Below are 15,393 nucleotides of genomic sequence, written 5' to 3' on the forward strand. Positions count from 1 at the left end.
CACAGCTACCCTGGAAACCAATTTATCGCGTTCACAATGTGCTAGATAGCCTATCAACAATTCATTACGCATCAGTCTCAGTCCAACCTGGGGACGGTCCACCTGATTCTTTCTTTCCTAAAACATCTAATTACAGGATTTAGTTCATACACAAAGTGTACAGCGAGATCATTCATTACTGCATTTGAACTTGCAGCCCGTATGCTGAGATGTTGATGATGAGGGATATCACGTAGATATCCACGTGATTGCTACATTTGTTTCCAGTCCCTTGATTTTATTCACCATAGACAATTCTTTCATCACCTGACGGATCGCTACCAAGTCGCTGTAGATGTAGTACCTAACGAGTATTTATTGACGGTTGGACGAACAGTTTATTTGGTAACTGGGGATTTGATTAGATCATCTGCCCGAAAGCGGCAGCATCAAAAGCCTGGAAAAGACGATGGTTCCTGGATAACAGATAGACGACATCAGAGATAGCACACTGTGTAGTGCGGCGTTTAATTGATCTCCGGATCAGAGCCCTTCAGGAAGCCCAAATAATGAGCCAAATTTCTATATTCTGTGATTATTGTTTATTAAGTCAACCTTATTTACCCTGGAGGTGAGGAATTACTGTGAAAGTTCAACAGCCGAATCAGTGCTAGCAGGAACTAAATGGATAACAATCTGCCAGACAATAGACCATGCCTTTAGGGTGTTAGCTTGATCTAGACCCTTTTCTTCCCATGCTACTAACATGATTGGTTGCTATCCCTGTTGACTAGCATCGTGGTGCCTGAACTAGACTTGTAGCTGAACCTTGACTTTACTTTTTCTTGTTAGCCCACTGAACTATTGACAATAGCCTGCTGCAAAGACCACTTCTAGCGCCATGAATGAACAAGGAGACAGCTGAATGAAAAGGAGGGCATGTGCTGCATGTCTTTCATTTCAATTTCCTCTTACAATATCTCCATATTAACATTCCTTTAATCGCACTGCGCTATTTGCAGTTCTGTCCACTCGTTTAAATATTTGTTTTCTGTTCCGCCATAATGGTTCGTCTCTCCGTACTTCCAGCTGCGGCTGTAACTCTGTTCCTTTTCGGAGTCAAGGCTAGCCCCTGCAAGCCTGCGACCACGGGAGTCACAAGCATTGCCGAGAGCTCAACTGTTGTACCCGATTCGACCGCTACGTCCTTCGACTCCACAGCAGTTACTACTGTCATCGAGGCTACCTCCACCGTCCAGGAAGAACCGACAGCGGATACGACCGAGACAAGCGTTGTTGAGAGCGTATCGACCATTGCTTCTGATACGACCACTGCTTCAGCGGTTGTCACTACTACTGCGCTTGACCCTACCACTGCGGCCCAGGAAGAGCCTGCGACTACCAGTGGAGCCCCGGATTGTGTTGAAACCCAGTTGTTTATCAACTCTGGCTTCGACGACAGCGACTCTGATATCACACCCTGGACAAGCAACGGCGAAATAACCCGAATTGGACCTCAGAGTGGTGGAAATGCTGTGTATGTTACTTGCCCATCCTTTATTCTCACCTTTTATGTGCTAATTCATTGATCATAGGGCTTATGCGTTTGCGACCAACGGCAATGACCAAGCTGGAACTGTCTCGCAAACTTTGAGCAATCTTTACGGCACCTACGAGTTTTCCTACTACTACCGTGTTATCCATGTCAGTCAACATGCTGACTACACTTGTAATACGGAACTCAAGGTGGGAGATACTTCCAGGGATGGAACGTTCTATGATACCGTTGGTGATTGGAGGGTTGACCGCCTCATCTTCTCTGATATCAATGTCGCCCAGGCAGATGTAAAGCTCATCGTGACCTGTTATGGAGAGTATCAGTCAATCCAAGTCAATGTCGACACTCTTGGATTCAAGCGTATTTGCAGCTTGTAGGGCTTTATGCAGATTAATGGGGATTTATTATGTGATGTATGGCCCTGACATTGGTCAATATTACTTAGTTCGAATTCATGATTCAGACAATTGTTAATTGATGTGTGATCTTGGTGGGTGTCAGTGGAGAATAATACACTCGTAGGATTTCAATTGGTATACAGATGCAGTTTTATGCAAGCATACCCAAAGTGATGAATTGAGGCCCTACACTCCACTCTCTACAGCCCGATATTGAGAGTGACTATTTCAACAACAACACCTCGCGATGGACATCGTGTTTACAAAGGCAATTGACGATACCTGTTCCTATCTTCCTCATTCTTCAACCATTAAACAAAATGTCACGTTGGCATCACCCCTCCTGTGATACCCCATTGGTATTTGTGCAAGGCGGCCTACCGTACTGTAGATCATGTGGCGAGAACCCAGACATCGACGAGCTCATCGTAGAACAAGCCAATGCCACCACTCCCTGGACGATACCCCCGGATGAGAAACCTGGGGAATTACATCTGCGTTGGCCCGCGTCTGTTATCAGTGACCCCCCAACTGAAGATATCTCTGAAACTTTAGCCGCCGCCACGAATGAACAACTTGAGATCTTGAGCTCTATCGACGCATCTAATGCAGTGGCACAGCCTATCTACAAAAGAAGGCTCACTGATGCCGAGTTTCGGATATTGAGCATTTCTCCAGCCGTTGACGAGAGTTACCCACTTCATGCTGTCCTTAAAGACTATCAAATCGATAACTGTCCCGAATACGAGACTGTTTCCTACTGTTGGGGCGGGGAAGACGGAGACACAAGACGACGTCAACCAGTCTATATTGGCGACTACTGGGATGTTCTTCTTCAAACTAAGAATTGTTGGTCGATGCTTCAGCATGTCCGCTATGAATCAAATACCCGACTTATCTGGGTTGACGCGATTTGCATCAACCAAGAAGATCACCTCGAAAAGGACGTCCAGGTGCCTCTGATGGGTCAGATTTACTGGAAATGCTTGAGGACTATCATATACTTGGGTGAAGACGTTGCAAAGCCCAAAGGCCTTTCTCTCACCAAGGGGAAGTCGTACCCTAAGAGACACGATTTCAGAGAATTTGAAGATTTGATTCCAAATTCGCTCATGACCCGAGAACAGCTTTTCGAACTCAGATACTTTCAGCGGGTCTGGGTGATCCAAGAAATCATACTGTCCCCCTTGGCTGTGATTCCGGTTCATGGATATGAATTCAGAGTCAGGCCCGGAGCAAGCCTACCCCCCTGGACTACACAATCAGATGATCTCGATCCATGGATGGATTATGCCTGCACAGGGTCTCTTTCCAATAACTTGTTGTCCTTGATACAACACACACGGTCTTCCCTAGCGACAGACTGTCGTGATAAAATCTATGGCATATTGGGTCTAGGACATCAAGTTCCTGCGCTCAGACCTGATTATTCGATATCGAAACTTCACACATACATCGGAACCATTCTTCATCTTTTCGTTGTTGAGCAATGTGTCAAAATTCTTACTGCAGCCGGCGGTCACAGATCGGACTCGAAGTTACCATCGTGGCTCCCAGATTGGAGTTTAGAGGACATGGGAGAACGACTCTTATCAGTTACTCAAGCCACTCGGGATATCTGCTATTATACGACGTCTCAGACAGACGCAAGGAGTTTTGGCAAACAAATTGCCTGCCTCGACAATGACTTCTTTACGCTCTTCAATTCCATCGATGACACAATGCCGCCGGAAACGGGTTTCACAACGTCAGAGCTATGGGCTATCAAAAAGCCGTCTATTGATCCGGCAACTCTAAAGTTAACTTTGCCACTGATACATGTTTGCAAGTTTTCATCGGCGCTGGTAGAAGTTGGTTGGATCAAAGACCCTACTGATCTTAATGAGCCTTGTCATGTCTATTCAATTGAGGTAGCTGGCTACACGCTATATGTGTGCGTTCCAGACAATGAAATTTCTGTGGAGGCTGGAGATAACGAGCTATTTCTACTCCAGAAGGGACAAGAATTTACTTTGGTTCTCTTCATGAGGCGCCTATCAACAACTGGAGAGTATCGCTTACTGCGTTGCACTGTTTGCTACGACTTGTTTCTTTCGAGCAATCCGTCTTCCAGACCTCCTTTAGAGAAGATTGACGCAAATTTTGATTCGCGAGATTTTGGCCACAAATACGGATCTTCGATTCTTGGCGGGACAGTGACGGAAGCCTGCCATGTGGTTGCCCCAACGCTCGAAATGAAGTGTCAGGACTCACTTGACGAGAAGGATGCAGATCGCTGTATTTTGGACATGCTTGAGCAGATGCGTGGCGAATCCGAAACATCATTTGTGGACACTTATATCGCTTTTCTCGAGTCACTTTATCCCCAGTGTCCGGTATGGAATGAGGACGATATGACTCACATGATACTCAGTCCAGCTCAATTGATAGAAAGCTGCAAAGAGTTATGTCTCATTTCAAATGAACTCGAAATCGAAATCCATCCGTATTCTGAAACCGAACCCGAGGGTTTCAAGGAGTGGAAAGCGGCCAAACTTGCGAGGCCTGAGATACAAAAGGCAACTGGATTTGAGGATGATTGTATGGAATGTGATATGGAAATTAGAGTTACGGAAGAGAGCTTACGTGGGTGTTTCACACGAAGTCATGGCCGTGAAGCTGCTTTCGTGGAATGGAACTGCAAGATGATATTCCAAAATGCAGAGTCAAAGTTGAGTTCCGATGAGCCTTGGAACACATCGCACGCTTTTTGCTATTATCCATGGCCTGGATCCTTTTATGAAGAAGGTCAAATCCCAGGTAGGGTTTGTCAGGTAACTATTGTCTAGTGAATAGGAATTTTGAGATTAGTGGTGGCTGCTGTAGGTGAGAAATTCACTTTACCAGTGCATAGTGTAACGCCATTCTCATGTGTATTGAATCATTCCCTAGGGTATCAAAAAATTGGCCGCTGGAAGCATAAGAGAAAGGTTATCTGTTAGTGAACGTACATTTCAGAATTCTCGTCAAATAGATGAAGTCCCTCTACTAGGCGGTAAAGCCTAAGCCAGCCGAATCTCAATGTTAATCATATAAGACGTCGGAGCTTGAGAACAGTGACTACTAAAGTCAAATCCAGGCTGAACTAGTACCAATCGTGAATCACATGTCCAGAAATCTGCAATCTGCTCCAATCCCCAAAAACATTGAAGTCCTAGAGAATATGAAGTAGCCGGGACAATCTTGCACACCAGAGGTCTTGCACCATCTCCCGATGCACTGGACAAGACGCGCACATTACCATACTGGTTTGAACTAGAGTAGCTGTAGTAGGCTGTCTCTCCCGCAGAACGTCCAGGACCGTTGTCAGCAATGAGCTCCCCTGTATGCGGATTCAGGGTAAAGCGTTGGTCAGAGCCAACACTGTGGTGGCAAGCAGGACCAGAAACCGAAACTCAACTTTCGTAAACACAGGAAGCATATCTTGACTGCATTCGACTGGCAAAACCACAAGGTTCTTAATCCAGAGGAACCAATTCTTCATGGCAGCAATGACAAATTCAAGGAGGCGATCAAAGCGATCAAGGACCATAACCTGATGCGGACTACATCTCAGCTGGAGCGGGAGAGGAAGAAGGACGCCAAGGAGAATCCAGTCATTGTAGGTATTAAGCAGGTCTACCACCTAGTCTACCACGATTCCCATGGTGGACCTAGCTTTTCTCACGGGCAGGTCAACGATAAGCGCTGCAGGTGGCATGGAAATATGTCAGAGACCAGAACCAACGAGTTCTCGTCTTTGTGGATACACCTTGAACCCAGTGGTACGTTGTTATTCTCCTATCAATACTTTTTTGCAGACCAATGGGTAGCAGAAAAAATGGCGTCCTAAGTGCAAGCATAAATAACCTAAGAGTGTGGTCTAAGTTGCATAAGTTGACCCACTACTTTCGTCCCAGCTTTTCTGATACCCCGAGACCCAGCCCACTACTATTACATCAGTACTGACTTGTTATAGAATCACTGTCGGTTTGTTCAGGATGGCCGGTTTTAAGACCGTCATCGGGAGCCTCGTACGAATCAATCAGCAGTCTCCAGTCACTTTCCACATCATCAAGGTGAAGATCTCCTACTACGACAACGTGGAACGAATCTGCTGTACCATTTGGGCTACTCAACTGTCTGCTGGGGTCATGTTGCCATGGACGGCCAGCTTCGTGAGATCTGTATCTTTGAGCTGATCAAAATGTCGTGGCACCAGCCTTTCAACCACTATGCTTGGGTGGTTGAGCGGGATGTGCAAGGCAACGACATGGCTTATCATTCAAATGATACAGTACGCCTTGGCCATATGTTCTCGTTGGTCGCCAAGCTTCTTCTCAGCGGAGAAGATGATAAGGATTTCTGGATTGGGAATATTGGCTTTGTTGTTGAAGCATATCGACAGATGATGGAAAAGTAGGAGACTCCAGAACAGATCGAGCAGCTGCTCACACAGTCTCCTAGGCAGTTATGGCTTTCGTGCTTTGCCATATTTGAGGTGTCCATGGTGCACGTCAAGGAAGGCATCAAGACCGGCACAAATATGCAGGCACGCTTTGAGGTTACAAATCGCAAAGCCAAGCGTCGCTCGGATGCAAAAAATGCTCAGTGACGAGTATATCTTTGACAGTGATGCCGAGGACGAGGACGAAGTGGAGGCGTACAATATCGACGATATCGCTCAAGAGGAAGAACGTGTGGAAGATACTCGTATGGAACTGCAACAGGAGTTTAAATGATGACAGTGAGACGGATGATGGACAGGGGTCGCGCCTCAAGCGCAAGGCGAAGGATGATGGACGAGTTGGCAAGGCCAAGAAGACAGCTACTATCACTCATTAACTGGTTGGATGGGATAATCGGGACAAGACGAGGTCATGGGAACTTTGGGAGGGGTCATCGTTTAGTTTTGGTCGATGTGTGATTATAGTTGAACTGGGAATCTTTCTCGATTTGACGTTATGGCCGCCGAATTCTTTGAAGCATACTGGATCTCAAATTTCCTCAATGAATGTAGCATGGCGCCCGCCACATTCGTAATAACGGCAGCGGTAATCATCGCCCGAGTCTTGGAGTTGGGTGCCTTGTAGCTGGGTAGCTATAGCACGGAATCGGAGGTATTGAAGATGGATGGTGTAATTCTTCGGCTCGAGGCCTAGAATGATTGAACAAGTCAGAGGAGTGTAGCTACAACGTGTGATGTGTGTGTACCTATCGAGGAAGCTAGCAGTTAGATTAGAGGGTCGCCATAAAACCAACAGATCTGATCCGTTCCGTCGACTTCCAAGAAAATATCTTGAGTTCTATGTGAGATGTACGCGTTCGCAATCGCTGCAGGATTGATCGCTGGAGAAGGTGACATTCACATAAACATTATGGGTATATGCAGTTATCAGATTATTGATCTATTGGGTATATATGACGATGCTAGATCTGAGATGCAGAACTAAATCATGGATGGTATTGCTAACGCTATCTTTCTCAACCACCGCCTTCAAAACGCTCATAACACATTAACTAAGTAGTTATCTATCGTATCTACCAATCAGAACCGGGCAGGGCAATCTCAGTTCCTTTGAAAGAACCGGAAACCTTTCCAAGTTCTAGAGCAGCGTTGATGACACCGCCGAAACCTTCTCCGGCGATCAATCCTGCAGCGATTGCGAACGCGTACATCTCAAAATGGTTGTTGAAGTACTTGCGCCACCACCATGCAGTAATAGAGCCGAAGAGAATGGCGTTGGCGTAGCCAGAGTCAGGACCGAGAACCCAGGCAACACCGACGGACATCCAGTTGGGGAGCCACTCACGGTACTTCTCACGAGAGCCGACGAGCCAGAAGTGCTTGACGATAGCCTGGACAGCGCAGAGGATACCCATGGCAATAGAGAAGTAGGCGGAAGACTTGGGGATGGGGATGCTGGGCATGGTGACAGCGGTGGCAACAGCTTGCCAAGCGGCGACTGAGGGAGCAGCGAAAGGGCAGATGTCAGCGGGATCGTCGCTGGGCTTGTAGACACAAGGGTAGGCAGACATGAAGAGGACAAAGACACCGGGAGCCAGGAAAACGGAGACAAGAGTTCCCATGGCCTGAGCGTAGAACTGCAGCTTGGGGGGGGTCTTGAGGAGGAAACCAACTCGGAAGTCGCTGACAAGAGAGTTGGCAACGTCTGCAGTACCAGAGGCAATATTACCGGCGATCAGGTTGATTCGCTGAGCATCCTTGATGGCAAAGTTGCCCTTGGTGATACCACCGTAGACAAGCTGAGAAGCCTTGGCGGAAGCAGTAAGAGGAGCACAATCAGTGACGGCACCTCCGTAGATGGACATGAAAGCAAAGACAACACCGAGGATACAGGCGAGGAGAGCGAGACCAGCATTCATGTGGAATTGAACCTCGCTGACAATCATGGCGAGGACGAGAGCTGCGAGAGTTCCAGAAACCCAGACCCATGTAGGGACCTGCTCCTGGGCAGAAGCAAAGTCCTCAACACCACCGTCAGCATCGGCCTTGGCGGCCTGCTTAGCGAACCAGGAGCTGTGAGTGCCACGGGCGACCAGGCGGTTGTTGATGGAGCGGCAAGACTCGTGCACGGCAAACTTGAAACCATCGATGACAACCTTTCCGTGGAGGAAGAACTCGATGAGAGAGTAGACCATGAGGACCATGACACCGGGCCAGAGCATCCAGTATCGGGGAGAGGGAACGTAGTCAGGGTCGTCGACACCGGTCATGACGCTGAATCGGGTGAGACCTTCCCACTTGCCCTCACCAACCTCGATACCGATACACTCGCCGTAGTGGACCAGGAGAGGACCGATGAGACCCCAGGCGACGACGGTACCACCCCACCAAGAGATGGCAGCGTTGAGACCGACGAGGATACCGGAACCGAAAAAGGCGGGAGTAAGCTGAATGTACCAACCCCAGTTCTCAGGCTCGAGGAGACCAGTAGCCTTGAATCCAGACCAGGCGTAGAACCAGGTAAAGATGTGCCAGTTGTGGAGGATACCGTCGGCGTACTGGCCAACACAGATGATGAGCAGGGCAATGATGAAAGCAATACCAAGAGACTTGATCTTGCGGATAGCATCGTTGGCACCAGATCCCACAGCGTGCATGGATCGAATAGTCATGGCGGTGGCGGTAGGAGTAGGGAAGACGAGGTTCAGCTCACGAGCGACATTGATGATGAAGAATCGTCGGAGAGGAACAGCAGCGAAGAGACCAAAGAAGGCGCAAACAAGTGTAATTGTGAGAATGCGACCGAAATCCTTCTTGGGGTCGTCGGAGAGGAGGTCGAGACGGTACATGGCGGGGAGACCAGCGACGAAAACACCAGACATACCACCGGCACCGGTAGCAGCGGCCTGGACGATGGAGTTCTCCTGGGGACCAAACTTGCCTCCGAGGAGGGGAACGTTGGGGAGAGACTTTGTGAGCATGAGGATGAAACCGTAACCGAAGATGGCGCCGAACATGGTAGCAGGGAAAGTGAAACCAGTCTTGAGACCTGCGAGGCGTTAGTGAGTGGAATCGTAGATAGAAAAGTGAGGTTGCATACCAAGGTAAACGTTGGAAGCGTTGACGAGAGAACCGAGAACGATACCGACAATGACGGCACGAGCAGTCAATGGGTTGGGCTCGTGCTCAACACCCTTTGCGGGAGGGAAGCTGGAGAACAAATCCGTGATTCGGTCATCCTCGCTATCAGCCTCGGACTTGAGGTCCATGTCGATATTGTGAGGCTCCTTCTCATTATAGCCAGGCTGAAAAGATTCAGCTGGCTGACGCTCAGGAACGACAGTTTCGGCGACCATTTTGGCGGTTGATGGATTCAGTTCAATACTTGAATCTTTGAGGTCACCGGTTTTGGCTGGCTGGTAGAGAAAAAAAAGGAGTGGGCAGGATGGGGGATATTTATCTATTGCACCTGCCGTGGCGAGCTGAAGTTGTGCTGTGGCACTTTTGAGAATGCATCCCGATTTAGTAGTTAATGTGACAAGGTTCCTTTGCAACCATGCGACACTGCTGCACACTTGAACTGATGATCATTGTCCCCTCCCCCCTTGTCGACTTTCGGTATGTTTCCCAGAAAAGAAAGAGATACAAACGATCCTCTAAAAGTAAACCGACACTGACCAACGTTCTAGACACTAGATTGGCGACCTTATCTGTGGGTGTTGAACCAATTAGAGTAGCCAAACAAATTGGAGCTGCCCGAATGGGGAGTGAACTTTTGTTAGGATGAGCAGGGATTATCTTGTATTGATTGGGAGGGATAAATCAAGAGTGTGAGCGTGGCTCCACCCCCAGATAGAGACAGACCAACAGTCACAGATAGAGAGAGAGGGAGAGGCAACGGGTGGCACCGAGGAAACGGGTAGAGATAATTACGCCACTGATTTAATTGTATGGTTCAACAGGGCATGGTTTATGGTTATCTTGATGGTTACTTTGATGCACATTAATTGTGTTACATTCCTTACCGTACATGATCAAGTACCTTCACTTCACTATGTATCCTAGTAACCATCCGCCAAGATGGAATATTTCCCTCATCAACATCTGATACTCATCTCAAGTCCATAATTATTTAGCCTCAAGTCCGATAACGCAATCTTGGGTTTTCGGAGTATCATATCAATCCCCCATAACTAATGACTACTACAGATACCAACAATTGCAACAGGGCATCAAAGTACCATGGCCCCTATCATTTTATCGGAACTAAACCCAAAACAGTGTCCTTGTCCGCTATCGTCTCGGGGAACCTTTGTTACGCTTGGCATCCATTCTGCGGGGACCTTTGTTTTAGTGGTTAGACAAAGACTGTTGGAGAAAGAATTAAAGGGCCTTTTTTTTTCTTAGTTGCCCGCTCTCTATCCAATTGAGAAACTCTGTGGGGCTTTTTTGTTGGTTCCGACAGCGGAAAAGAGTCAGAGTTGAAGGATTTCGGTTAGATAAGATGAGGATATCACCATCATTACTGGGATAAATCTATATAAACCAAGCATCTCATATAAATACACAAATCACAGTATCATTTATTACTCTTGATTTATTATTAACTATAAATATATATTAATTAATATTTATATTCTATTCTTTTTTTTATTAGGTAATTTTTAAGGTATAAGTCTTAAAGTATATATATAAAATTAACTTATAAAAAAATATAGTTTTTAAATTTAAATATTAATATAAGTTTAATCTAAAGATATATATTATAACTTATAAAGTTAAAATTATAATAATTATTATAAAAGTTTTTATTATTTTTAAAAATTAATTATTAAATACTTTTTTATTAATATTAATATTAATATTAATAAAACTATATAATTATATAATTATATAATTATTATATAAAATAATAAACTTTAAAGTCTTTATTAATCTTAATTATATATTAAATTAAAAAATTATTTATAAAAGCTTAGCTTTTATAATTAATTTTACTTTTAAATGAAAATATTAATTAAAAAGATTTAATACTTTTTATTATTTTTAATATATTATTTTTATTAATATTTAAAATTAAAATATTATTAATATAAATAATTATTAAATTATTATTTTTATTTTTTTTAATTATAAGGCTTTTAATTATATAATTAATTATTAAGCTAATAAATTAAACTTTAAATCTTTATTATATAAAAAGAAAAAAGCTTTAAAGGCTTTTTATAAAATAAAATATAATAATAATATTAATATATTAAAAAATAAAATACTTTAAATAAAATTATTTTTTAATCTTTAGAATAATCTTTAATAAAGAAAATAAGTTATTAATAATTTATAAAGTATTTAATAAAAATAATATTATTCTATAAAAAGTTTATTAAATTAGAATTTATTATATTAAGAATCTTATAAAGTTAAAAGAAGAAAGTTCTAGTAAAAAAGGGAAAAAGCTTATAATTAACGCCGTAGCTTTTAACACGATAAAATTCAACACAATGGCTGTATCCTATTCAATGCATTGACAAATCATCTCGCCTCCCCCGCAATCTGTCAACATCCCCTTGGCAGGGCTCACATTCCGCTATGGAGTATCCGTACCGAGGTCAAGACTGCCAAGGCATGAATCCATGCTCGTCCGCTCCCTAATTCCTAGCTCAGGTACTTTATGTAGGAATCAAAACGGCCACAAGACGGACTTTTGTCAACCGCTATACCTATTTTCGCGGAACTTTATAACGCCTTTTCCATAACAACGAGCCATTTTAAGAATAAGTTTATTTTTTTGACATTTATCGGTCTGTCATGATTATGTTGATAACATCTTTCAGCTGGGAGGCGAAAAGGTGATCCATTTTCCTACCCTATTGTCACATTCTGCATGCATAGATAAATTCTGCATTTCATTGTAGATCATCTTTATCAAAATTCTGGAATCTCGCCTTGACCCGAAAATTGTCTATTTCTAGAACAGATCAGCGGTTTTATCTACCACGACCTTGGATATCTCGGCGATGGAGCCAAGCAAAACCAAGAGATGCGATTTTACAGTGTTGCCAAAAGGGTGTGGCTAGTTTGCCACGCGAAAAATACACCTGTTCTGTAAAGAAAAGCCGCCAAGGATGGACATCCCTGTTGTCTGATAAATGGTACGTAGATCATCTCGAGATTAGAATACGGATGCGTAAAGGTTTACTAAGCTTATGTGATTGGTCTTGACATCGTGTGTTGTGGTGAGATCGTGAGATTTATAGATATGCCCTTTTACGGTTGATGAGAGAGATTTGAATCGAAGTGAGGGTGCGAGGATGTGTGTTTGTAATTTAATAAAATTGAACTGGGTTTCACGTCTTTACGTATTGTAGTAAAGTGACATTCTCAACATTGACTCTTGGTATTGGGACCAACTGGTCGACGGCGACATCCCAATATTGCCACTACATCACCTCCAACTGATTAACCCTGTCGACCATATCAAACCAAGCAACATCAATATGCCATTGTATAACCACAACTTCCCCTTCTTGCACCATCCCATTTCACGTGCCAATGCAACCCTGCTAACTAAACAGACGAGAACCCAAATCCGCCCACTCCCAACTCTCGCCCCTATCAAACCCAAAGCTTCAGCTTTCATCCAAAAAGCTTCCCCATGTGGTATGGCTGATGCAAAGTGGATACTGCATGCTGTATGATCCTAGTTTACCCCAGCCTGTCAAAGGTTCCTAGGGTGGGCTAGGGAGCTTCCATTTTGGGGCAACACACTGCTTTCGGCGACCTCGCCTTTTGGTTGTTTGCCCCTCCATGATTGATATGCAGAAACGTTGCTGATGATCACTGTTTGCTGGGTGAAGGGGCGGGTTGTGGCGGTTTGTCACCTTTTGAGGGCCTTGATAAACCGATCGATTCTCTAACTGATTCTGGAATGAGACTGTCATCTTGTGATAAAGGTGACTTGTTGTTGCCACAGAAGTTCCCGGTGTGTTGGTTCAGGAACTTATTTGTTGCTCTGCGGCACAGCAAGTGAGCCTTGTTCACCTTCCCCATATTGTTACTTGTCAGCTTCACATTAACTTGTCTGAGTGATCGTTACTAACACCATCATCGGTAGGATTTACATAATGAGAGGGCTTCTAATCTAAACGCCAGATATCTGAGGATGACGGCCTATCTGACTTGAACCTTATCTTTCACGAGCCGTCTATATCTATAGTAGGATATAACTAACAAATTAATAAATGGATTTATTATTTATCTCTTTTTTCTATGAAAATGGAGACATAAAATTTACTATATAATAGTTAATATACAAGGCTTCAATTCAGTAGAGTTCCAGAGATAGGTGGTAAACAAGTTAACCTTTAGGCTTTAGACTATAAAAATAAATAGCCTAAAAAGTATAGTCTAAGTAGCATAAACTGGACTACTAATTTTGTCTCTTATGCTTCTGGCGGCCAGCTTTTCTTGGACTGGGACGTTCCTTTGGACAGTAGGGTATTTATAATAACAGTTCAAAATACATTAACTCCTCTTTACGCCATCCAGTCGCAACTCATGACTGCGCCAATGCCCTTGTAAGAACTTGGGTGATCCAAGCCTTGAACGGTCCCTCCATCCAGTCGGTAATTGCCTTGAATGCAGCTTGAAGCTGGTACATGCCCGTCAACGTACCGCTATTGCCAATGGTAGAATGCCCGGCATAAAGAATCTGCTAACAAAGGTTAGTTTCACTGACCAGAAGGATGGAAAGACGAGGAAGACAACTCACGACTTCATTCCCACCATCCACTGCAAACATAACGGTCCAGGAACCTCCCGAAATCTGAATGAGAGGAACTGTAATGATCCGCTCAACCATCCCACCGCGCCTCATGATGCTGCGCAGGCTCTCGTGCCATGCTGCGACCCAGACCCCAAGCTGAACATCCGAGGTCTCCAGATTGTCAGCCCATGTGTTGATCTTAATGAATACCGGCGCGGGACGATTTTTGAGTGGGCCGTATGCTGTCTGGTTGACTGTTCCGTCAGCCAAAAGGTTCGTGTACTTTTTAACAATAGCAGCGAGTTGTTTATCCGGTTCGAGAGCGAGTGCAAAGTCAACCATCTTTTGCACCGACGTATTAGTTGTGGCACTGGTATTATGACTGCTCATCGATAATGCACTCTCCACGTCATCATTATCAATAGTAATAGAATATATATAAAATCTTAGGATAATATAGGCTAATATTATATCCTTAGGTATAATAGATTAGGTTTTAATAAGTATATAAAAGATTAAATAGTAAATATAAGAATTCTAAGTAGCCGCAGAATAACCTTAATTACTTAACTACTTTATTTATATAACTATATCCTTAAAGCAGAAGTAATTCTTAATAAGGGATTTAATTATATCCTCTCCCAGGGTTTTATCCATAGACTGCCATATATCACACTAGTATTATAACTGCTTATTAATAATGCACTCTCTATATTATTATTATTAATAGTAATAGAATATATATAAAATCTTAAGATAATATAGGCTAATATTATATCCTTAGGTATAATAAATTAGGTCTTAATAAGTATATAAAGGATTAAATAGTAAATATAAGAATTCTAAGCAGCTATAAAATAACCCTAATTATTTAACTACTTTATTTATATAATTATATCCTTAAAGCAAGAGTAATTCTTAATAAGGGATTTAATTATATCCTCTCCTAGGGTTTTATCTGCAGACTGCCACATATCACAATAAGTATTAGGAATTTCCACATTTGGGAGGTCCTTCAGGGCGTGTGGGAGAATGTCGATTCCCCAACGCACGTCCATCAATGAATCGTAGAGATCATGAGCATCAGAGGGAAGTGCTTTTCTTAAATCGAGCTCCATTCTGAACCTTATTGGGTGGTCAAGCCGATGCAGATCACTTCGATTGCTGCATTGTTTGAATGCCGATGGATCAAGATTATTGATCCACG

The 15,393-nt window shown here is 43.8% G+C and overlaps 5 protein-coding genes across 5 annotated transcripts; 3 read left to right on the forward strand and 2 right to left on the reverse strand.

The window, feature by feature from the left end:
• Positions 1-1,043: 1,043 nt before the first annotated feature.
• Positions 1,044-1,914, forward strand: FPOAC1_007728 (uncharacterized protein; the record flags this gene model as incomplete). The annotated part of the gene is made up of 2 exons (XM_044852178.1): positions 1,044-1,516; positions 1,575-1,914. 2 exons carry the CDS (start codon positions 1,044-1,046, stop codon positions 1,912-1,914), a joined length of 813 nt encoding a protein of 270 aa, XP_044704848.1.
• A 341-nt stretch (positions 1,915-2,255) lies between these two features.
• Positions 2,256-4,763, forward strand: FPOAC1_007729 (uncharacterized protein; the record flags this gene model as incomplete). Its single annotated transcript, XM_044852179.1, has 1 exon — positions 2,256-4,763. One exon carries the CDS (start codon positions 2,256-2,258, stop codon positions 4,761-4,763), a length of 2,508 nt encoding a protein of 835 aa, XP_044704849.1.
• A 749-nt stretch (positions 4,764-5,512) lies between these two features.
• Positions 5,513-6,695, forward strand: FPOAC1_007730 (uncharacterized protein; the record flags this gene model as incomplete). The annotated part of the gene is made up of 3 exons (XM_044852180.1): positions 5,513-5,738; positions 6,033-6,250; positions 6,534-6,695. The coding sequence occupies 3 exons, from the start codon at positions 5,513-5,515 to the stop codon at positions 6,693-6,695; spliced, it is 606 nt and encodes a 201-aa protein (XP_044704850.1).
• A 799-nt stretch (positions 6,696-7,494) lies between these two features.
• On the reverse strand, positions 7,495-9,777 carry FPOAC1_007731 (uncharacterized protein; the record flags this gene model as incomplete). The annotated part of the gene is made up of 2 exons (XM_044852181.1): positions 7,495-9,470; positions 9,522-9,777. The coding sequence occupies 2 exons, from the start codon at positions 9,775-9,777 to the stop codon at positions 7,495-7,497; spliced, it is 2,232 nt and encodes a 743-aa protein (XP_044704851.1).
• Positions 9,778-13,976: 4,199 nt separating this feature from the next.
• On the reverse strand, positions 13,977-14,528 carry FPOAC1_007732 (uncharacterized protein; the record flags this gene model as incomplete). The annotated part of the gene is made up of 2 exons (XM_044852182.1): positions 13,977-14,135; positions 14,193-14,528. The coding sequence occupies 2 exons, from the start codon at positions 14,526-14,528 to the stop codon at positions 13,977-13,979; spliced, it is 495 nt and encodes a 164-aa protein (XP_044704852.1).
• Between the last annotated feature and the right edge of the window lie 865 nt (positions 14,529-15,393).

Source organism: Fusarium poae, chromosome 3 (assembly GCF_019609905.1).
Source record: "Fusarium poae strain DAOMC 252244 chromosome 3, whole genome shotgun sequence".
Taxonomy (NCBI): Eukaryota; Fungi; Ascomycota; class Sordariomycetes; order Hypocreales; family Nectriaceae; genus Fusarium; species Fusarium poae.